Source organism: Amblyomma americanum, chromosome 11, assembly GCF_052857255.1.
Source record: "Amblyomma americanum isolate KBUSLIRL-KWMA chromosome 11, ASM5285725v1, whole genome shotgun sequence".
Lineage (NCBI taxonomy): Eukaryota > Metazoa > Arthropoda > Arachnida > Ixodida > Ixodidae > Amblyomma > Amblyomma americanum.
This window is the reverse complement of record NC_135507.1, coordinates 31017980-31041680: the sequence shown is the minus strand read 5'-3', so window position 1 is coordinate 31041680 and position 23701 is coordinate 31017980. Positions and strand designations below refer to the sequence as shown.

The following is a 23701-nucleotide window of genomic DNA, read 5'->3' as shown; positions in this document are numbered from 1 at the left end:
GTGGCGAGTGCAAACATAAGACAATTCACGGAGCCATCCCCGTCGTGGTTGTCCCCTTCTCTGTGAGCGTTCTTGTGTTTGCGCTCACAGCTTTCCGTAAAAGTGAGGTCATGAATAGAATTTCGGTTTGTTATAGTTGAGACAAACTCACATCATGAATACTAAACACGGTTGGGATAGTTGGTACATGACATTTGAGGAAATACAAGACAATTCACTGTGTCGTCCCCGTCGTCGTCTTCCCTTTGTATGTGAACTCAACCGCGTTTGCGCTCACCGCTTAGTGGAAAAGTGGGACCACGAAAAGTACTGCGCAGGTGAAGAAAAGGTCACTGTACTATATGAAATCCTTTAACCGGGGGGTGGATACTTGGCAGCGCGGGAATTGTCCGTCTTTACGAAAGATAATCAGGCAACGGGGTTTGTTTGGTAGCCATGCAATGGAACATTTAAGGCACCCCTCAAGCTTTAAATCCGTGTGAGGTTAGCAGAACCCTTGTCTTCACCATTCGAGGCCTTGTCCTCTGTTGGGGTGCCGTAAGAACTTCACTATACGGAGGAGTAACGAGCAAAGAGGTGCAGTCTCCGTCAAAAGTATACAGACCAAGGGGTTCGCCTCAAAGCTGGTTAGCGGGGCTCCCTAGGACATCCAGCAATCCAAAGGCTGGGATGATTGAGGACTCGAAGCCATCTATCGTTCGAGGGATTACAGTCTCTGAGTATGCATAACAAGGCACGCTGAAGGCTTCGGAAGCAAATCCCTTGGGCTGTACGTTGTTTGACGGGGCTGTACCTCTGCCAGTGCTCATGTTGTTTGACGTCTACCAGTTCAGACGCTCACAAATATGGACACACGCAAACCAAAATTCTTGAAAGCGTAGGAAATTTTGTGTGCATAAGGGATAAAGTGGATAAAGGGATCAAATAACACGAGCGCTCGTAAGCGTTCATCTCTCTCGTGCATGTGTGGTGTTACGCTATTTTATAAATCGTTTGAGGCATGCAGGATTTCTCTTCACCTGGGTGACTGGTCAGCTTCCCAGCCCTACATTCAACAAGTAAGAATTCCGCTACGTTCGATGCCGCTGTCTTTCCGCCCTTTTTTGCATTGACGAGGTGTTGCGGCAGGTCACCTACGTGAATTAACACGCCTACAACGTGAAGAGCAGCTCATGCCAATGCTGCGTGCTGGCCCGAATAAAAATGCATCCTCTTTCATTTACATTTTCACCTATAGCCGAAAAAATAAACACTGTTGCTCGCCAGCATAGCACTCTGCCATCTTAGAGGTGAGTGCTCCGCCCTTTCGTGTTAATGCCCGCAAAGAAATGAATTTGATTTGATGTTTAAAATGAACAGCATTTCCCTGCGTCCAATGCTTCTCTTTCATGAAGATTTATTGATTAACCATGATGTCGTCTTAAGATTCTTTAGATTCCGCAATGCAGTTCACCTGTTCATAATGCCCCGAATAGAGCGCATTTCAATAAAAGAACGATAATTTTAGATCTATAACCCGGCTTGGCACAAGATGGCCTAAGTATAGCCAATGTTCCATAAAACATGAAACTCATCTTGATTGCAGTATCATCAATATTAGGAACGTAGGCTAATATTCTCGAGCAAGCGCTGCATCAACACCAAAATTATAACTCATTATATCACACGATCGTGGGGGCAATATCCTTTGTAAAAATTTTGCAGGTTGTTTTGCTGGGATGGTTTTCATAATGCATTCCGCATCTTTGGCAGTTGATACTTGGTTTTGCGGGGGGAAAATGTTGGAAAATTCTGCTGGCGCATCATTTTGAATAACTGGTACTCCTACGGGCGAAAGCGAAAACCAATTACCTTTGTAGTCGCTACCGCACGTGATACGCAGGCTTTTACAGGCTTTTCTTTTACTCGGAAAAAGTACTTTTATTTAATCTTTATATATGTACAGTTTAACCTCGTTATAACGAAGCTCAACGGGCCCGGCGATTACTTCGTTATAGCCGTAGCTTCGGTATAGCCCGTGTTGACCGAGCTTCCGAGGGGAGTCGTCAATTCGTTCGTTATATCCGATATTTCTTAATAACCGTTTCGTTATAACGATGTTCAACTGTATCGCGAACGCAGCTTCTGTAACTGCTATACGTGCGGTCTACCGCGAACGTCGCCTTTCCTCCGCTGACTGCGCAGACAGCGATGACGACCCTGCGTTCACAATTTATAGTCAACACTGGCGCGAGTTATTCTCTGCGCGCAAACGGCTTCTGGGCAGATCAACCTAGAAGCGTAGTCGCGCCACATCACGTGATCGCCGGCTGCACAGCTTCCGCGTGGAAAACTCCCGTGCGGGTCTCTCTTGGCGTCGGTGGGGCAAACAAAGCCTCCGCAAGCCCGCAGCTGCCTTCGACAAGAACGGACAAAGGGAAGGAGATAGAAATGTTTCCGTACAAAAGACGTACACGAGGACTGTGCGGCTGTCGGAGTGTGGCTGTATTGGTGACTTTTTCTTTTAATTTTTGTTACCGCAGTGGTTGTGTGACGGCCTTTCTAGGGGTTTTTTATATTGTCCATTGTCCGGTACGTCGCAACGTGAGCTTCCGTGTTCACCAAACCGACCAAGGAGCATCAACCAGATCATCCATGCTACCAATGACGCCTTCCATAGGGCATGTATGGGCCATGTTCGCAGTGGAGGAGGCGCCCATAAGAATGTTCCTATAGGCATGGCAGTAGTAGTAGTAGCAGCACTAGTAGTAGTGGTAGTGGCAGTAGTTGTGGTAGTAGTAGTAGAGGTAGTTGTAGTAGTGGTAGTGGTACCCACTGCTACGTATTACCCCCTCTGTAATGCGAAAGCCCTGCGGGTAAAATGAATGAATGAATGAATGGTAGTAGTAGTAGTAGTGGTGGTAGTGGTAGTTGTATTGGTAGTGGTAGTAGTAGTAGTTGTTGTTGCAATATAGTAGTATAAATTAGTAGTAACTGCTCCCCCCGTAGTGGTAGTAGTAGTAGTCGTTGTTGTTGCTATATAGTAGTATAATTAGTAGTAATAGCAGTAGTAGTAGTGGTGGTGGTGGTGGTAATAGTAGTAGTAGTAGTAGTAGTGTTTGGTCATTTGAAATAATTATTAAAGGAAAACATGGGTGACGGTTCGGAAACGGTCGTATATATTCCTCATACGTCAGATCTGCACCCTGTGGAGAAGGGACAGAGTAGAACAAAAATTTACGGTACAATCAGGAAAACTGATGCGACAATTCTGCGATTGCTGTTGGGTTTACCCTCGATGTTTACTGTGATGTTTTTACTTTGAGCCGAGGCTTCACACACGCGACAGAATTTTTATGGAGCGTGATGGTGGGTATGTATGTAGTGGTTCTTCAGGGGGGTTGTAGATGGGGTGGTGAGATTGGTCGAGGGTGGCGGTGGATGGGTGGGCAGCCCTCCTACCAACTGGGTGTGGATGGTGGGTGTCGCTTCCGGAGGGTGGCGGCTTCGCTCTCCGACGCCGGCATTTTCACATTGTGACGCTAGCAGTGCTTTCACAGTAATAGGGAATTGAAATCGAGAGGAATGGTGTGAAAAATAGCCAGGTGATTATATTTACTACCATGGTAATGATAACATACGCACGACATTCTCACAAGGTGTTAGGAAAAATGCTCGTCCGCATGTGTCCTTTCACAGTAGCGAGCAGACCTGGCGGTGTACAGTCGGGGGCATTATAAGAGGGAACATTTATAAGTTCGAGCATTCATTTATTGATTACTCTGTATTTGTGTGTGACAAGCCAGCTTTTTTTTCCCTGTTTTATAACTAGTTTTCTTCTTGTCGCATGATATTCAAAAGTCACTCTCAGGTTTAATGAAGAAATGACCAGAAAATTCGCAATTTTGAGCAAGAAGTTTGTTTCTTCTGATACCGCTCATGACTGCACGCTCATTGCTTAAAGATATACTGCCCCAGGAGAGGAGAAAAGTGCGCAAAAAATTTCCGCAATTATTTATTATTAATTTACAATGCTGAAGCATTGATGCCAAGTGCGTACAGAAACTATACCGTTGCGAAATTTGTAATGCAAGTGGATATCAGTCTAATACATCTATTTAGTTTTGTATTGGTCCTCTTTTACTCTTCTATGGCTATTAACCAGTCTAAAAGAGAGCATAATGTATAATTTGAAACAAGGACAGCACGAACTCACTTAAAGCCATCAGTTAGTACCGTCTTCAATTAAGAGAACATGACAGGCAAGCCTGCTTAGTTTCACACGACACATACCGAATTCTACTTTACCATCATGAGGCCGGCGCGCTGCAACGTCACAGACGCTCCGGCAAAATTTTATGCTGGCGCCATCTAGTGCCTAGAAGGTCAACCGTTTAAACTGTAGCAAAGAAATGAGGTTTCGAAAGCTGCTCGTCCATGGCACCAGATGCCGCTAGTGAATGTGGCTGCGCTGGGCGAGATCAGCGAGAGCAGTAAGCGCGAGGCCAAGCAAGCAGAGCAGGCGCTGGACAGTGCGTGTGGAATGGATAAATTCGATCAGGAATAAGTCGACTGTGCGGTAATATAGAAAAAAAAATAAATCATTATTGAATCGTTTTATTATAATTCTAGAGGCAATGCCCTGTGGTATGAAGTAAGATCAGGTTGTCTTGTTTAGAACATACCATTTAAAAAATATGCTGTAAAAAGGAAGATGGGCAGCTTCGCCAGCACACGACGCGAGGTAGTTGCGTTGACTGTCGGACCTGGGACTGCTAATTTGACTAGCTCTCCTCAGGCTGTTTTCCCAGGGATTCAACCCTGTAAATCCCGTTACAACTCGGTGGGGGTGCCGGGGTTCGAACCCGGGGGCAAGTGTTGGCTCACGTGCAGTGACGGGTTGGTTTGAAGACACAGTTGAATAGTTTCTCAGAATTGCGCAATACGATTGCAGGTGCGAAAGCTGGTGTCATAAGCATTCCTGTACCCCTGAAGTTCAATGATAGAGAAGGTAATGTGACGGTATCCATGCCAGACGTCAGTAAGAAACAGTTGTTCGGGTGGTGACTGAGACACGTGGGCTGAAGAACAGGTAATTAGCATAAAGGGATGATTATGGAAGTCATATTTGATATAGCGTAAACTGTATGAGGATCTATAATAAAAAGGTTAGGAAAAATGCTGGAAGATAAAAGCAACGCTGATCCGGGTGCGGCGTCTTGAAATGGGCGCTGTTATACCGTCCACCTATTTCTTGATCACCCATGCTTCCATTTGTTCAGAGATAATAGATGAAACTCGAGCCTCCACGAACGCATTCTCGGTAAAAAGTAGCAAACGTTGGCTGGAGGGCATGTGACGTAAAGAAACAAAAGCGTGATATAGTTTCGGAATCACTGAGAAAAATTAAAGTGGGGAGCTTAGCCGCTCCCTCGTTCCTAATAAGCGAGCGTTCTTTACAACTTCGGCACTTATAAGTGGGCTAAACTGTATTATAACCTGAGACTGCGTACTTATCAATCATAAGACGCCAACTTCTTGCCATGTTCGCGCATGTACAGTCCTGAGCAATATAAAGTTAAACTTAATTATTAAATTAAGCTTATTTTTGCATTAAGTTTCAGAATGACTTTTAAATATTACGCGTCAAGACGAAAACTAGTTAGAAAACAAAAAAAACTTTGCTTATCACACTTAACTACGGAGTAATCATAAACGAATGATCAAACTTTGTTCTCTCTGATATTGCTCTGAAAGATGTAATCGCAGATGATTTCCTAGATTCTCTTTACAAACTCTGCACGATATTGTTATGCGCCGCCTAAAGAAAGAACCTTCTCCATAGACCTCGCTATCATTTTCGAGACACATGTGAAGCATTTCTGATACGTCGTATCCGAACATAATTTAAAAATGCGGCTATTCTCCGATAGCGCTTACATATCCATTGTAACAAGAAAGTGTTGCCCTCACAATGCGGGAGCAATTCGATAAAAAGCTAAGATCAGGACTATTATAGCGGTGTTTGCGGTTGCGCACTATACGCATCAAACTTTCAGGATTTTAAGTTTTTATTCTAATATTCCTTCATATAGATGGGATTCCATCCGATCAAACCTGTCATGCCCTCTACCACAAATGTTCTTTTTTTTCAGTTATAACAAATTGGTAACACATCATAACAGTAATAATTAAGCATCGCCATCCAAGCAATGCACAAAAGAATGCCTATCGGCGTGCTGTGACCTCTGCGGATTTATGTTGCCAATAGCCAGCTTTTACGCATTTAAGCTGTTTTTCACACAGGCGTGCTTTCACAAAGGCCTTGCCTGCTGTGATGAAACACAGCACTGATGAAACAAACACAGATGACTGTACAATCACATCTCTCTACTGATGACGTCAAGAACGCGTCAGTTCGGGCCCAATCTAAAATCCACTGCCGGTGGTTTTCCACCGCAGCGTATGCGTAAAAAAATAAAATAGAATGGTGTAGTTGGTATATGGGATTTAAATTTCAAGAGGGATTTAGCAACTCATTGGGCCATGCGAGACCCTTTCAGGCACGGTTCATCATTTTTAGATAAAAATATATTTTCCGTCTATATATTCGGTATAGCCAGATCCCAAAAAGACAAATATCTAGCCTTTCAACGGAAAATGCATATTGTTAATCTCTTGCACGCATGTGCGAAATTTCTGACAAGGCTTCAAAATACTTAGAAACTGTAATATTTTAAACGCAAGGAAATTTGATATAGTACCATACTAGGAATCGCGGAAAAATTTTCTGTTGGAAGATACACATGCCGCAAGAAATTGAGGGGGAAAAAATGGCATTAGTACTGGTTGCAAAATATATGCCTGCAAGAAAACGACAGAAGGCTTGTTACCAAGCTCAATGTTTTGATAATTATTATTTTCTGCGTTGTCCAGTTCACCTAATAAGCACCCTCTATGCAAAATTAAAAATGCTAAATCTGCTTTTAAAAAATGTTCCGGGTAGAGCACATTTTCAGGAAAAGCTGCGCAGTTCGCCATGTATACAATTGTGTACAAAGCGCTTTAGAGTGCTAAGCGCATCGACATTGCATAGCACGCGTCGTTTTTGCGTTTCGCCTCGAAAGCAGCTGCCCCGACAGGAATTCAATCCCGCGACCTTGGCCTCGGCAGCCGACCGCCTAGACGAAAGAGTGGGAAACGATACACTGCACGCAAATCCGCGAATTCCCCTTCAGCTTCTATCTGAGATAACACGGCACACCCCGCGTCCCGTCACGCTAGCGTAAGCAACGCCATATGCCGACGCCGCCGATAATATTATAGGGCCTCGATGGTAAGCAGAAGCCGTTGGACACGCTTCCGCTCTCCGTCGTTGTCGTCTGCTTCTTTTTACTCACTGCGCATGCGCGGCTTCTGTTCTCTTTTGTTTCTATTTTTATTCAGCCAATAGTAGCGCGCGCAGCGAATGTAACAGAAAGCGGCCAAAAGCGAAAGCGGCTGGCTGCTGCGGGTGAAATCAACGACGACGAGGGAGCAGCGGCTGCGGCTGCGGCGTCGGGGGCGGCGCTCGTGCTGCGCGGCTGCAGCGGCGCAAACACAGGTGGCACCTGAAGCGAAATGGCCGCACCGGACGCCGCCGCGGTGCGGCTGGCCCAAGATTCCAACGCCCGCCCTCAAGTCCTAAAAATTATCGCCGAAGACGTGCAGGCCGCGGACTTCCAGTGGTCGCTGTTCGTGGCCGCGTTGCGCTCCTACCGCTACGACACCGTGCTGCGGCCGTTCCCTTCGTCGTTCGCCGACCTCGCCACCGACACCAAGCACATCGACGAGCTTCGCGACGTCGCCGCTAGGGTTCCCCCGCTCTCCGCGCTGTTGCCCGGGGCGACGGCTACCGCCGGCGGCGCCTCGGGCGGCTTCCCTACAAACGTCCCTCCAGAGGCCTGGGAACTCCTGCTCTGGGTCCTCACGTCGGGCGGCGTACGTCTCAAGTCATGCAACAAGGAGGACGTCCCGGAGGTCAAGGGCTCTCCGGTCGACGTCGTATTCGAGGTCCAGCACAGCCCGCAGATAGACAGGCGCTTCGAGAGTGCCCGCGGCGACCGAGAGGTCTTCTTCGCCTACCACGGCTCGCGACTGGACAACTTCTACTCCATCCTCCACAACGGCCTCCTGGCGCACATGAACAAGAACTCCCTCTTCGGCACCGGCACCTACCTGTCGAGCGAGCTGAGCGTCTCGGCGACGTTCAGTCCGGCCGGCTACGGCTGGCAGCACTCGCTCGTCTCCCCGGAGCTCTCCTGCGTGGCCATGTGTGAGGTCGTGGACCACCCGGACGTCAAGTGCCAGGACAGGGCGCGCAGCAAGCCGTCCAGGGCGTACGCCGAGGACTCCATGGGGGGCAAGGTTCCCGAGAAGTACTACCTCGTGCAAAACAACTCGGTGGTGCGCGTCAAGTACCTGCTCGTGTACACCGCGTCGCGTCCTCAGCCCCCAACGCCGGACATCCTGCCGGCGGGCATGTTGGACTCCGCGGACGCGTGTTGTTCCATGGGGTGGCAGGACTTTCTGCGTAAGAACAAGTCGTGGCTTATGGTGGCCGCTTACGCGGCGCTTCTATGCGGGATAGGGCTGTCCAGTTCCCACGTGGGCCACAAGCTGATGCTGAAGCTCTTCTACCGGTGACGACGGCTCCTCTCGCTCGCTTTGCATGTTCCTAAAAGACCATATGGAACGCCGAAATTGGCGGGCGTTGTTCCTAACCTTGCGTGGAGTTAAGCAAAGCCCAAGGACTCTCTTGTTTTCGAGCTCTGACGGCACCAACAAGAAAGGCTGTCGTCGAAGTTTGAATTCTTCCGTGATAACCAGAAAGCTGCCTTTTCCAGGTACTCTGTATAGTCGGCGTATTGTACCAAGGGCCCATCAAGGCGGTGTTCGGGCACATGTGGACCAGTATTACGAAACGAAGTGCCGGGAAGGGTATAGCGCTCAAAGTGCCTCACAGATATAAATTACGGTGCCACCTGATTTTCTAGTTTCCGTCTCCTGGTTTATTATCGTGAATGTGTCGAGCTAAGAATGTGTTGTGCCTTAGGCGAGACCCTGGCTTGCGTTGTCTGTTGATCGATATGGTAATCTTTTAAACGGGCTGAAGCTCCTCTACAGCTAGGAGTTATGCAAAAAGCAGAGAATGGGAAAAGCTCCCTGCTACCATGAATGCTTGTGTCAAAGCAACCATATCGGAAGCATTAAGCGACAGATTGTTTTCTTAATCGAGCAGCCCAGCACTGAAGGGTCCATAAAAAGTCGTGCCGACACGTGTCACTCAAGAAACGAGGAAAGAAGGGGTCCTAGCTGTTTCTGTCTTTAAGAGCGGTTTTTTGCTGCCTCTCCCGTGTGTATACAGCTTTGAAATTACTGATGATGGCGCGTTTGTCGGAAACTCACCGGCCACGTGAACATGCGCCGGAAATAATCACTGGACGTGCCCCTTGAGGCTTTTGAGCTGCGTTCGCCACTCCGAGACGATATTGCCCTCTGAGAACAGTTCCGCACCTGCTGCAAGACAGTATACAGGGTGTGTCACCTGAAACTGTCAACGATGGGCTTTCTGAGATAGGATGGTGCTTTCTTGTGCACAGCATCGTAAGAGGTGGTGTGAATCGGAATACAGGTAAGACTTAACTACAGCACGTTGGTTAAGCAATACTAAATGTTATATTTTTAGAGACCACAACTAGGCCTTTTATTTATTTAGAGACTCGTAGCGCACCTAACTACTGTACAGGTATATATCAGATTTTAAATTTTCGAAAATTCTATTTTTGTCACCGGTGCAGGGAAAAGAATTTTGGTGCTTAACACGGGCGAAGGAGAAACCGCGCGGCCAGAAAGAGCGCTAGCTGAATCTACAAGCACGCATCACTGTAATAGTTAAAAGGATAACTTTAATATCGTTAACCAGACTACTAGTAAACTCGTCCTAGCTGTATTCTGATGCACTCCACCGCTGACAATGCTATGCCGAAGAAAGCGCTCTGCTAACTCAAAATGCCTTTTTTTTTTTTAGATTGCAAACAGTCTTAGGTGAAACAACTTGAATAGCAGTTCTCCGTGGCAACAGTTTTGTTACTTGAAAAGTGGCCTGCGTATCCGAGCATGTGACGTCACAGGCAACATTTTGTAGTACAGCGCGCAGCTTCAGCACTAATAAGGAAGTAATTACTCATTAGCATCTCCGCCCTAGCGCGGTCATATGACTACAAAGTTATGCAGCTTCGTCATAAACTTCTTAGTTGAAAAGTTTTTGTGGATAGCACGTGGGCAACTTCTGGACATTGAGCTCCACACAACGTACGATACCAAATCTCCTTTCATCGATTCCTTTTCGTTTCTCTTGCTCTAGTAATCGAACGAAGTAATCGTGACAAAGTGTGTGCGGCTGACTACGCAAATTTCGACCCCTATTATGCCTCACCGAGCTTCGTGCCAAATTTTAGCGTGACGCTGACGCTGGCAGCGCTTTGCTGTCACTTCATCCCGTCTACAATAATGCAAGAATATTTTTTGTGCTCCTTCGTGACCACGAAAAACTCCTTAAGGTAAGCGGAAGTTCAGCATAATTAGGTTTGCCATAGTCGGGACTGACCTCACACATACACCTTGCATCAACTGCAGCTGCAGCTGGGCACCATACACAACAAGGAACAGTTCTTGACAATTGTGATGGGTATAAAGACTGTCCCCATAAAAGTGCTGTGACTTTTAAAAGCATTCTCTCAAACGCGCTTAAAGAAAAAAATAATGTCTGCTTCATGCACGTGCCGGCAGATTCCGCTTAAGGTTAGGAATTGTATTCGGTCTTTAAAATAGCAAAATTACTCATGGTTTCTCTGTGTGCGAAACAGGGCTCCGTCGACGTCGACAATACCGCTCTTATCGCAAGCTGTTCAAGCTGTTATCTCATATGCTCCCAAGCCACGGCGCTATTTATAGGGTTCCGCATGGAGGAGCTCCTGTGCTACTCCCTTCTTCGGCTCGGGTACAGGAGTCCGTGGTTTCGACGTCGGCCGCGTGTCGCTGGAAGCAGAATATAAAAATGGATTTGACACACGTGCACCCAGTTACTGATGCAGGTCCATCGGAGCTAGGCACGTGGAAATCTCCGAACTATGCGTTGGTTTTTACTGGTAAGTTAAACGTTGTGATTTAGGTCGCGGGGTTTACGACGTAATAAGCATCTCGTATGCACGCATTGCGGAATCAGGGTGTAGAAGAGTCTTATGTGAAAATATTTGAAGATATCTGCAACAATTACACAGCTATCATAGTCCCTCATAAAGTCAGCAACAAAATCTCGACAAGGAAGGGTGCCATGCAGGGAGACAGGATCTCGCCAATGCTCTTCACCGCCTGTTTACAGCAGGTATTCGGAGGCCTGAATTGGGAACAGTTGGGGATAAGAGTTCACGGAGAATGATGAAAAAACAGCGCAAGGAACGAGACGAAAACACGAAGGAAGAAGACACAGACACGGGCGCTGACTAGTTGTTAGTCAGCGCCCGTGTCTGTGTCTTCTTCCTTCGTGTTTTCGTCTCGTTCCTTGCGCTGTTTTTTCATCATGGATTACCAACTAGCCCGGCATCTTGCACTTCTGAACTTCACGGAGAATACCTGAGTAATCTGCGATCCGCTTATGACATTGCCTTGCTGAGTCACTCAGGAGATGAATTGCAAAGGATGATCAGTGAGTTAGATAGGCAGAGCGGAAAGATGGGCCTTAAAATTAACATGCTGAAAACCAAAGTAACGTTCAACGGTCTCGGAAGGTAACAGCAGTTTACGATTGCTAGTGAGGTGCTGGAAGTGGTGACAGAATACGTCTACTTAGGGCACGTAGTGGCCGCAGATCCTGATCACAAGAGTGAAATAACTAGAAGAATGAGAATGGGGTTGAGCGCATTTGGCAGGGTGTCTCAGGTCAAGAATGGCAGTTTAGCAATATCTCTCAAGGCAAAAAAAGCCTAAGTTGAGGACAACGCAGCGAGCCATGGAAAGAAAAGCAATAGGTGCAACGTTAAGGGACCGGAAGAGGGCAGAGTGGGTGAGGGAACAAACGCGGGTTAATGACATCCTAGTCGACAGAGGAAGAAATGGTACCGAAAATACGGCATTAATTGTTCCGCCTACAAACGCGGGTTAATGACATCCTAGTCGAAATCAAGAGAAAGAAATGGGCCTGGGCAGTGCATGTAATGCGAAGGCAATATAACCGCTGGTCCTTAAGGGTAACGGAGTGGATTCCAAGAGAAGGCAAGCGTAGCAGGGGGCAGCAGAGCGTTAGGTGGACGAAAGAGATTAAGAAGTTTTCAGGCAAAGGCGGGATGCAGCTGGCAAAGGACAGGGTTAATTGGAGAGACATGGGAGAGGCCTTTGCCCTGCAGTGGGTGTAGTAGGGCTGATGATGAACCATCGCGTCAACACAGGCAGCACAGACATGGACCCGCTCTTCCGCACTTGCTATAAATTACATACTTTTCAATGCATTATTCCGATGTAAATAATTCCAGGGCTTTCTTGCATCAGATTTTTGTAAATACGCACTCTTTTCTGTTTCTCTCGTCTCATCTTCATACACTTCATTTCTATACATAACATGATGTATGTTAAGCGCTCGTTATGTTGAAGTACAGGACCAGTGATCACAGAGGCCGCACAGATCTCAGAGGTCATGCTACACCGCCATCCATTTAAAAACGGTGGCAACCCGTCCCTCTCGGTACTAACGTCACGGGTTTCTATCTAGTGGCGAGAAAATTTTTTACTTCAATTTTCTCAGTCATAGATGCTTTCCTTGCTGCCAGACAAACGCTGGCATTCCCTGAAAAAATCCACAGAACCGATTTTTACCGAGAATTATAATTGGATGAGAGGCAGCTCGGTAAGCGATTATACTAATTTGGACTTTGACCAGATGCCCCGATATTTATTTATTTATTTATTTATTTACTTATTTATTTATTTATTTATTTATTTATTTATTTATTTATTTATTTATTTATTTATTTATTTATTTATTTATTTATTTATTTATTTATTTATTTATTTAAGATGCTCACAGGCTCCGAATAAGAGCACTGTGTGAGTGGGGCATGTAGAGGAAGCGAAGGACACAAAAGGAGACAAAAGCAAATCACGCATCACTATACAACAGGTGACAACTAACAAAGGTGACTAAAAGTTGATCAACAGTGTACAAAGGCAGCGTATAAAGGAACTAAGAAAACCACAGCAGTACTTACTCTTTGAAGGCTGCAGGGTCATGAATGCTAGCAATGCGATCAGGAATATCGCATGTGAGATTGCAACGTGAAAACGTAAGTGGCCTTATTATCTCGGTCTCATTCATTCATTCATTCATTCATTCATTCATTCATTCATTCATTCATTCATTCATTCATTCATTCATTCATTCATTCATTCATTCATTCATTCATATGATTCTTTAGTGGAATTAACGACTACGCGAGCGACGGGGCGACGTTAAGCTTCGAGATATTCCCTTTCTCTGAAAGTTCGGACCCGGTATTCAAAACACGCCCAAATCACACCCGCGTATTCCGGTGCAGGGCACTTTTAAGCTTTGTTTATACAAGCGCACCGCGAGTGTCGACCCGTTCGAATGAAGCGCCTTTGACCTTTGCTCTCCGTACACTAAGGGGCCACTTGAGCCCATTACGTTACAAGCTGTGCTCGCGTGTCGAAGTGCGGACCTGAATTGATCTTTCCGGCCAGGAGTTGTACGCCCGCCCCGTTGCCATGGTGACACCGAAGGGGGGTGTGCCGTGCACGGCGGCCCGCGCTCGGCTCGGGACGGGACAGTCTATAGTTTTGCGTGACTGCGTTCGGTGTGCGCCTGTGCACACGTGTGATGCTCAAGGTCTGCTACAGCGACGATGTGGCGCTGGAACGCTACCTCCGAGGTAAACCCTGTCTCCCTTCTTGACGTGAGACTGTGTGCCATGCTGCACTTGACCCCGAAACTTTTTTAGTTGTTTGTGAAGGGATTTCATATGTTTGGTTAGGGCGCTCGGCTACTGATCCGGAGTTCCCGGGTTCGAACCCGACCGCGGCGGCTGCGTTTTTATGGAGGAAAAACGCTAAGGCGCCCGTGTGCTGTGCGATGTCAGTGCACGTTAAGGATCCCCAGGTGGTCGAAATTATGCCGGAGCCCTCCACTACGGCACCTCTTTCTTCCTTTCTTCTTCCACTCCCTCCTTTATCCCTTCCCTTACGGCGCGGTTCAGGTGTCCGTCGATATATGAGACAGATACTGCGAAATTTCCTTTCCCCCAAAACCAATTAATAATAATAATTTGTTTATCAAGGGACGCGACGTACCATTCAAGACTCTGTTATTGTTTTGCGAGCGTTTTCGTCGTGCACTGCTTCTCGAATGTCCCGGGACTTAATACAAGTGGTGGAATAACGGTTTATTTTATCTGGCGTGGGCAACTACACTGCGACTCTTTTGAAAACAAGCATATTTTTTTCCCCGCTGTTTAATGGAGAGTTGCGCTTAATTAAGTGCACCCATGTTTACAAAAAGAAGGAAAACAGACTTATTCAGTTATGTGTGTACGTGCAGATTCAGTCTGAGCAGACGTCTGTGCTATATGGAGCCAGAAGCATTACACGAACACTGCGTATACAAGTGGCTGCCCGATCTCTAGCAAGTTTCGATATCAACATTCTATGCGTTTTCATGCCCACGGGCCGTCTGTGCACTGGAAGGTTCTTCTGTTTGTTGTTGCACTATGGATGCGTGTGCCCCGTAGTACTCTCTACGTTCGCATGAGTTATACTGCGGCGTTGCTACCGCACCAACGCTGCAGCGCTTACAGCGTTTACCCGATCTGCATGCAACAGATTAATTTCGACCACCTGGGAGTTCTTTACAGGGACTATGCAACGAATAAAAAGTCACTTGTAAATGTTTTCAATGCTTCGAAATGATGCTTAGAAGCATTCACACCAAGTATGAGTCTTCAGAACTGAGCCGGCAATTTATTATGAACTTTTAAAAACCGTGTTTTTCAAAATTCGCGGGCCGATTGGTGTACACGTAGTGACCGATTTTTGAACTAAAATCATGCAACAAAGACGTCACTGTACCATGATGTCGCCAGGCCACCACACGCTCTCATTCCCTGGAGCCACGGTAGCCACGACGTCATGGGCACGCTTCCGGTAGCTGTGAAAATCGTCTGCTGGTGCCGCCGCGCGACCCTCTCGGGCAAGCGCGAGCCAGGGCATTGCCTTCGCGCATATGGTTTCAATTTTCCTCTGCCGCCTGCTTCTGTCGGGAGTTCCGGAGCCACTCGCGCGGCTCAAGCTGCCGCGGATTCTGCATGCGCATATTTAACCCCGGGATCGTTCTCGTCAACCCGCCGCGGTGGCTCAGTGGTTACGGCGCTCGGCTACTGATCCGGAGTTCCCGGGTCCGAACCCGACCGCGGCGGCTGCGTTTGGATGAAGGCGAAACGCTAAGGCGCCCGTGTACTGTGCGATGTCAGTGCACGTTAAAGATCCCCAGGTGGTCAAAATTATTCCGGAGCCCTCCACTAGGGCACCTCTTTCTTCCTTTCTTCTTTCACTCCCTCCTTTATCCCTTCCCTTACGGCGCAGTTCAGGTGTCCGCCGATAAGTGAGACATATACTGCGCCATTTCATTTCCCCAGTAACCAATTTTAATTTTTTTTTCTTTAACGTGCGCTGACCTCGTACAGCACACGGGCGTTTTTTTTTTGTGTGTGTGTGTGTGTGTTTCAGTTTCGCCTCCACGTGAACGCGACCGTAGTGCATAAGAGGCTGCGCGAACTACGTCAGCGGAGGAGGAAGACACGTGTGTTCACATCAACCGGGTGCTTTCAATACGGATATATTCTACAGAGGATGGAGGGTTCATCAACAGATAAAAAAAACCTCTCTGACAGCTTCGAACGTTTGAAACATTCCTCTCCAAGCCTCCAGGACGCAGTTGTGTGCTCTAAAACGCATTATGCCGTTCCTTCGCTCCGCCCCGACGTGTCCACTTCGCTGCCCAAGGCCAGAATGTTTTGGCGTCGAACGACACTCGGTGCATTCTTCATGTTTACCAGGGCATTCATGTTTCGCGACCTTGACCAGCGCGCGCGTCGTCTATTACCTACAATTAGAGGAAACGATGGGCGAAAGAAAAAACAGGGAGAAAAATGTGCGCTCGAGCGTCGCCTCGTAGCAGCTCTGCCGGGAGGGCAGGCAGAACCCGCTCAGTCGTCTTCGCGGGGATTCGCAAGCCGCAGCATGAAGATCGTCCGCAAGACGCTCGAGTCTCAACGCCACAGGTTCGGAGCCAGTCGGATATGTCTCCTTGCAGGTCAGCCTGTTCGAAACGAACTTTAGATTCTGACATTTTTATTTATGTGTTGATCAAGATGAAAACGGGTTTTTGGGGAAAGGAAATGACGCAGTATCTGTCTCACATATCGGCGGACACCTGAACCGCGCCGTAAGAGAAGGGACAAAGGATGGAGCGAAAGAAGAAAGGAAGAAAGGGGTGCCGTAGTGGAGGGCTCCGGAATAATTTCGACCACCTGGGGATCTTTAACGTGCACTAACATCGCTCAGCACACAAGCACCTTAGCGTTTAGCCTCCATCGAAGCGCTGCCGCCGTGGTCAGGTCCGAACCCGGGAACTCCGTCTCAGTAGCTGAGCGCCCTAACCACTGAGCCACTGTGGCGTTTGTGTGTTGAAAACTCCGGGTATGTTCTTCATTCTCTTTATTTTTTTTCTTGAAATGCTCTTTGTTTGTTGAGTGACCGTCGTTTACAAAAATGGTCTATAGACAATCTATAGGCTTCTTATAGACCTTGTTGCCTTCTTATAAATATTTCTTTGTGTCTGTTCATAGTCTATAGACCGTTTATGAACAAAAGTGTACTAAAAGTGTACGCCCATAAATTTATGCATTGTCGGTAGACCTGTCTATGGGATTTGTATTGCCTATAGACTGTTCTCTAGAGTTTGTCTACAGAAAGTCTATAGAATTTATAGATGGAAGTCTACGGACATTCTATAGAGTGTCTAAAAATTTTGTAAGGGTATAAAGCTATACACGCCACTTGTGACACTTGGAAAGCGCTTATGTTTCGTGAACTTTCTCGGGTTTCTGCCACAGTAGCATGGACTGCTCGGATTCTTGGCAGGTCGTTTCGAACAAACTGCAACGCAACAAGAAGACGAGGGCCACAAAGGAACTAAATTCATTACGATTTAACGCTTGCGCTATCGCCTTCTCGTGCTTTGTCTGTTTTCTTCTTGTTGAGCTGAAATTTCATTAGAAACAACAACAACAAGGAACTCTTCTTGAGGCCTCGTTGTTGGGTGATTGAGGGCTCTCAATGCAAAACAGAGCGTGAACCTTTCCTTGAAACTATTTCCGCCGGTGAAACCGCTGTTTTTGGGCTACAGCATTCTACGCGCTGTTCCAGAGGGACGATTTCGGCGCGTTACACACTTCGGAGGCTTCTGCCATTTTAGAACCGAATAACAGCTTGATCTTAAAAAGAACTGTACCTATACGTTTCCTGCACTCCAAGCATGTGCTGTTGTCCACATCCACGCGAATTTCACAGTCGACAAAGCTTTTTTCATAACAGCTAACTAACGGGAACGTCATGCTTGCTATCCACTCTCGTGGAACCACTCAGAGTAAATGCTTCTTACACAGATAAGCCGACACTGAGGGTAGATCCCAAGTGTCCGCGTGTCAACGGGTGATGCAATAAGTGCAAGCTTTCCCCTGCAGAGAAAAGCTGGTGCTTTCCCCGCATAAATCCTTGTGCCGTTCCCCTAAAGCAGCCCTGATGTACTCCCCTACATTTAAAGGAGAAATGAGTAAAAAGGGAATACAACTTACTCCCTTCTTAATGCCGTATAGGTGTATTTGTGTGCAGGCGAAAGAACGAGGCAGTGGCATGGTGCTCGGCTTATAGTAATAATAATGATAATAATTGGTTTTCGGGGAAAGGAAATGGCGCAGTATCTGTCTCACATATCGGCGGACACCTGAACCGTGCCGCAAGTGGAGGTATAAAGGAGGGAGTGAAAGAAGAAAGGAAGAGAGATGTGCCGTAGTGGAGGGCTCCGGAATAATTTCGACCACGTGGGGATCTTTAACGTGCACTGACATCGGCTTCTCTGCAGACGAAACGCTTGGGATATGGCTCTGTGCCTGCACTTGGTGTAACGATAAACACCTTGTGCCGCGGCGCTATTTGGCGAAAGCTGCCCTTGTGCTGTAAAAAGTCATCATCATCATCAACAATCAGCCCGTGGAAAGAGAGTTTACAAACCGCTGATGCGTATGCTTTCGTAATACGACCTTGAGACCTCCATAAGAGAGACAAGAAGTAACATAACACTGCCACGGCTATTTATCTTTTTTTTCCATGATTTTTCATCACAGTTTGAGAACCAGAACAGAGGACTAGCGTGGGAACACACGAACGGCGCTGGTCGTAACTTCAGCTGTCAGAATTTGTCAGAACTGTCAAAAGCTTGTGTAGCATTCTTGGGCAAAAATTTTTAAAATTGGAATATTGTAAAGTACTGTCATGGAAATATTGAAGCTAATAGTCCATCCTTCTGACGCGTCGCGAAATCTTTCTTTTAAAGTTTTTGCATCGCTCGCAGCGAGCAATTAAGACTGCCATAGAATGAGGAACGTTTTTGACAATAGAAAAACGTTAATAGCAAAAAAAAATCCATACTTGCGGGTGAGAGATCTGCGGATATATTAATTGTTATAGTGAAATATTGCAGTATATTAAAAAATTGCGTTCATACCAAGTAGAAGAATACGGCCGAACGGTGTCAAAAATACGACAAAATGTTTTGTAGCTCTGTCGTAACGACAGATTTTTCTACTGTTTTGTAGTACTTTTATGCTGTACTGTTTTTTTTTTCGTTAGTGCTTTTTTGCAGTCGGTAGTTCTGCAGTAGTTTTCTGTAGTAACTACACACCATTCTGTTGTTACCACAAGTTGCTGGTCGAAAACATTACAGGAAGTCCGTTGTGACGACAGAAACTTTTTTGTTGTGCTTTTCTTACTGCGATACACTCTTTCCCTTTGAAAAAATGTTCTGGTCCAGAACTGCTGAATATGTTCAGCGCCGTGCATGTCTGCGTCCCTCCTCGTTCTCCGTCCTGGTTCTGAAGCGCTGTTGAAATATTATGAAGGAATACCAATCTGCCGTTCTTCCTCTGTCACAGCTAATCGGCTAATGGTCGTCGTGGCACGGCTTCGTAATCCGACTGATCCGCTTCAGGTCTCCCGGGCTTTGCCCGTTTCCCTCCTGTACTATACTTGCGCAAGACGAGCTCGCCAACTAATCGGATGAGATTTCGTCGCCTTTATGGTAAAATCCTTTTTTTTATGCAAGAACATGCCAGGCAGAAAATAAAAGGAAAGACGGCCACGGCGGTCGAATTTCGATGGATGCGAAATTCTAGAGGCTCGCGTACTGTGCGATGTCAGTGCACGTTAAAGAACCCCACGTGGTCGAAATTTCCGGAGCCCTTCACTACGGCGTCTCTCATAGCCTGAGTCGCTTTGGGACGTTAAACCCCTATAAACAAAACCAAACCAAACCATAAAAGGAAAGAACGAGAGCAGTCACGTCCCCTCATCCTCCATTCCATGGCGTAATAATAATAATAATAATAATAATAATAATAATAATAATAATAATAATAATAATAATAATAATAATAATAATAATAATTGGTTTTTGCGGGGGAAAGGAAATGGCGCAGTATCTGTCTCACATATCGTTGGACACCTTAACCGCGCCGTAAGTGAAGGGATAAAGGAGGGAGTAAAAGAAGGAAGAGGTGCCGTAGTGGAGGGCTCCGGAATAATTTCGACCACCTGGGGATCTTTAACGTGCACTGACATCGCACAGCACACGGGCGCCTTAGCGTTTTTCCGGATCAGTAGTCGAGCGCCCTAACCACTGAGCCACCGCGGCGAGTAAAAAATACTGTAAAAATACACTCTGAACGCGAATACCCGTGCATGGGAGTAAAAACAAAGTAAGCTGTCCTCTTGCGAATTCCCTTTTCTGTAAAAGGGCGTCCGCTAGAGGGCAGTTTACAGCGTTTTTGCTCCTTTCTGTTCAGAGCGCACATTTTAGCACTTGCTGAGCTGCCGTTGAGCGCACAGTTTTACTGTATTTATTCGTGGAAATTTGGGATATTTCTTGGACAATAATTATTTTTATTCATTTATTTGATAAATACTGCAGGCATCCCATTCCCAGACAGGAGAGGTCGGTACAGTAAGACAATGCAAACAGCGAAACAACAGGGACACATCGCACAATAACAGAATGAAAAATAGAGCACGGTTGAATATATCACAATTTAATTGGTGGGCCATAAAAACGGCGAGTTAATCGGCGGGGCGTTCCACTCTGAAGACATGCGTGGGAGAAATGAGAATGTGTGCGTGTTAGTTGGTGAAAATGCAGGGCATATGGTACGATAGTGTTTATGGCGGGAAGGTCGTGAGGAATCTTTAAGGCAGTTTTCAGGTTTAATACCAATTTTGAACAAAAAAAGTAAGGATTGAAGAAAGACTAGTCGGGTTTGCTTTCTCCTTTCGTCCAGTGGAACAAGGCCAGCATTACGAAGCATGGATGAGGATGATTGGAATGCTCACAGAGCCACATGTGAATTCACCCCTAAGGTTGTTCGAGAAATAGGTGAAAATTAACCCACATATGCCGAAACTTCGGGAATTTAAAGAAATTAAACATTTTTGATACGAAATGTTCAATTCACCCAGGATTAAGAATCATCCTTTTAAGGATGGAAATATTTTTCTCAACGCCGAATTTTGAATTGTCTAACCATGTAAGATACTAGGCCAATTCGCTACCTGTTACGTGTGGTAAAGCTTCAGACATTTGACATCAACCTTAAAGTCACATTTCTCATCGCGTGCGTGGTAGTTTTCTGATGACAACGCCCAAATCTTGTTTTTCTTACGGAATCACAATGAGGTCAATGCGGTCAGATCTGCTTACTGCTTTCAGATAAGTATGGCGGCTTCTTCTGAAAGCCCACAACGCAACGCTTGCATAGGAAAAGTTTAAGCTTCTTGAAACTGCGTCAGTGGGCGAAGATGTAAACATTTAGAATTACTGAGCAAAAAAACGGTGTCCTACACTTAGGACGCCGGTATATATATATATATATATATATATATATATATATATATATATATATATATATATATATATATATATATATATATATATATATATATGTGTGTGTGTGTGTGTGTGTGTGTGTGTGTGTGTGTGTGTGTGTGTGTGTGTGTGTGTGTGTTAAGGCGTTTGACGCTGCTACTGAATTAAGGCCCCAGAAAGAAAAAAAAAGATGTTTTGCCTCATGCGATATTCATTTCTTTGTTTTTCGGATTGAATTCACAGTGATTCCAGATGTGTGCACCTCCACGCCTGCCCTGCTTCCAGTTGTCATCAACTCGTTTGGGGTGAATTAACGGTGGTAGGATGAGCGCATGCATGCATACATGAGGAGACCGAGAACATGAAGGGTTTCAATAGATTAACGTTGCACTCGATATGAAACTATTGTGCCCGTCGCGGCGTTTACTGAGTGCCACAAGATGTCTTACTAGATGAATGCTTTGCCCTTTGCTCTTTTCGTGTATTTTCTGTACACCCAGTTCCAAACTTCTGTAATCGATTAACAGCAGGTTCTGCAGCGTAGACATCGAGGTTACAGACCCGTTGCGTCCGCAGCCAAGGGCGTACCCACACCATGCGGTGGTGGTCCAGGCATCACCTGAACTCCAAGCTCCAAAGGCTGGAGACAAGTTGTCATCCTAACCACTGCTAATAACAGCATAAAGGGAGATGTGCTCAGGAAAATTCAGAAGGGTGGCTCAAGCACATGAAAGACAAAGCACGTTTCTGGTATCTATATCTCGTCTTTGTACCGCTTATCTTATGCTACTCTCTGGGCAATAGGATCCTAGCTTTGAATCCACTCTAGGGTTCTCAGTATGCATCGATGCATTGCAAACATCCTAGTCTAGATTGAAATATGCAGTATTAGTCAAGTTCCTCAACAGGTCCGAGGCAGTATTGAATTTGGACTGCGATCGATGGCCCGCAACAATAACACGCGTTTCCGTGTATACGCGTAGTTTTAGCGAGACGCCGCTTGCTCCCTCTCCAACTGCGGCGTCAATATTGTCTGGCAAGATGCACCCACAGCGAGAAAGTGCTCCCGCGAAAAACAAACCGACGCGTCGTTCAGGAAGTACGTCCAGATTCGCTCCCGTCGAACCGACTCCCCGCGAGCCACCACCGAGGCAGACACAGACGACCGCATCACTCGCATGGCCTTGGCGCAGCGACTCCCATCTCCCACATTCCCTCTCCCCTCTGGCGCCGACGCACAGGCTCACCCGGTTTTGCGAATAGTTTTTTCCTCACTATCGTTTTCTGACCGGCCGCTCCTCGGCGTCAACTCGAAGGCTCCTCCTTATTCTCACACCTCAGACTCTCCTCCGAACTCTCCATGTTAACCACATCTCTTGATGCCGAAACTTTCAACTCCACAGCTGACAGCGTCGATCCGAACGCGTTACGACAAAAGAAAACAGACGGGAGCGCGACGAGGGAACCTTCTTTCCCTTTGCTCTCCGAGCTCCTCGCTCTTTCTACACCTCTCCTCTCGCACCACGCCGTCGCGAGATGGCGCCACGACTGACCGAGTTTTCTTTGGCTCTGTTGTTTTGCTTTTCGCAGCGCGCCAACACCAGCCACCACAGCGCTAGCGCCAGGCTCGGCGGCGTTGCTGGCGTCGTCGCTGCTATTCACGTGCGCACCGCGTCTCCGGAGGCCGGACCCGCGTTGCTTTCGGTTGGTGCGCGTCAGACCAGTCAGAGAAGACGCTATAAACGGCAGGACTTGGCGTTCTCGTGGCGTGCTAGTGTGCGCGTTAGCGCCGACACCTAACCTAAAGAGCAAGTGAAAAACGGAGAGCTTGGAAGTCGACGACGAAGTCCTACTCCTCCGCCCCCCATTCCGCATCTGGAAATGCGTCTTCGGCTCATCGCGGACGTGACTCCGACCGCTGAGCGATTGTGATTGTGCGCGAGTGTGTCTCTCACTCGATCTCCTGCTCCCCTCATCCACTGATTCGTCGTCTTCATCTTATATTCCTGTCATTACTGCGTCCTGATCATTTCGTGTGTGCGTGAGCGTTCAGTCGACGCCTCTGTGCGAAGGCGCAGGAAACGTCATTAGCCGAAGATGCTGAACGCCTTCCGACGATTCCGGGAGGGACATCCCGAGCTTGAAGCAGGTACGGGTGATGCTGATGCGCGTTACTGCGCGCTATCTCCTTTTCTCAGTGCTAGTGCGTTTTATAAAAGTTTGATGAAGGTATTTCGCTGTTTGGGACCGTACGGTAAACAACGACATACTGCAGCGACCAGGCATACGCACCGATGCGCAACTAGTACACACATTGAAGTGCAACTGGATCTCGCTGATTGCGGTTCTACGTTTTCGCTAGTGGCGGTTCAGTCTAACAGCTAGTTGCGGTTCAGTCCCTGTACATGGTTGCTGAATTTCTGA

At 46.8% G+C, this 23701-nt stretch overlaps 2 protein-coding genes across 7 annotated transcripts in view; both read left to right on the top strand.

Annotated features, from left to right (window-relative positions):
- Positions 1-23701, top strand: part of LOC144111067 (1-phosphatidylinositol 4,5-bisphosphate phosphodiesterase delta-1-like) — an 89215-nt gene that overhangs the window by 28273 nt on the left and 37241 nt on the right. For 2 of the 6 annotated variants that reach the window (XM_077644197.1, XM_077644194.1), the window contains exon 1: positions 16286-16396. The exons of 3 other annotated variants lie outside the window; for them this stretch is intronic. In XM_077644197.1, the coding sequence (XP_077500323.1) occupies positions 16324-16396 (73 nt within the window). In that variant the 5' untranslated portion in view covers positions 16286-16323. Of the gene's footprint in view, positions 1-16285; positions 16397-22848; positions 23427-23701 lie in introns of those variants that run through there. One more of the 6 variants, XM_077644195.1, reaches the window with a different exon arrangement.
- On the top strand, positions 7494-9006 carry Parp16 (Poly(ADP-ribose) polymerase 16). Its single transcript, XM_077644201.1, has one exon. The coding sequence runs from the start codon at positions 7600-7602 to the stop codon at positions 8662-8664; it is 1065 nt and encodes a 354-aa protein (XP_077500327.1). The 5' UTR covers positions 7494-7599; the 3' UTR covers positions 8665-9006.

What these genes read in the sequence shown, in the direction of transcription:
- Parp16 (XM_077644201.1), top strand. Translation starts at nt 7,600, where the DNA reads ATGGCCGCACCGGACGCCGCCGCGGTGCGGCTGGCCCAAGATTCCAAC.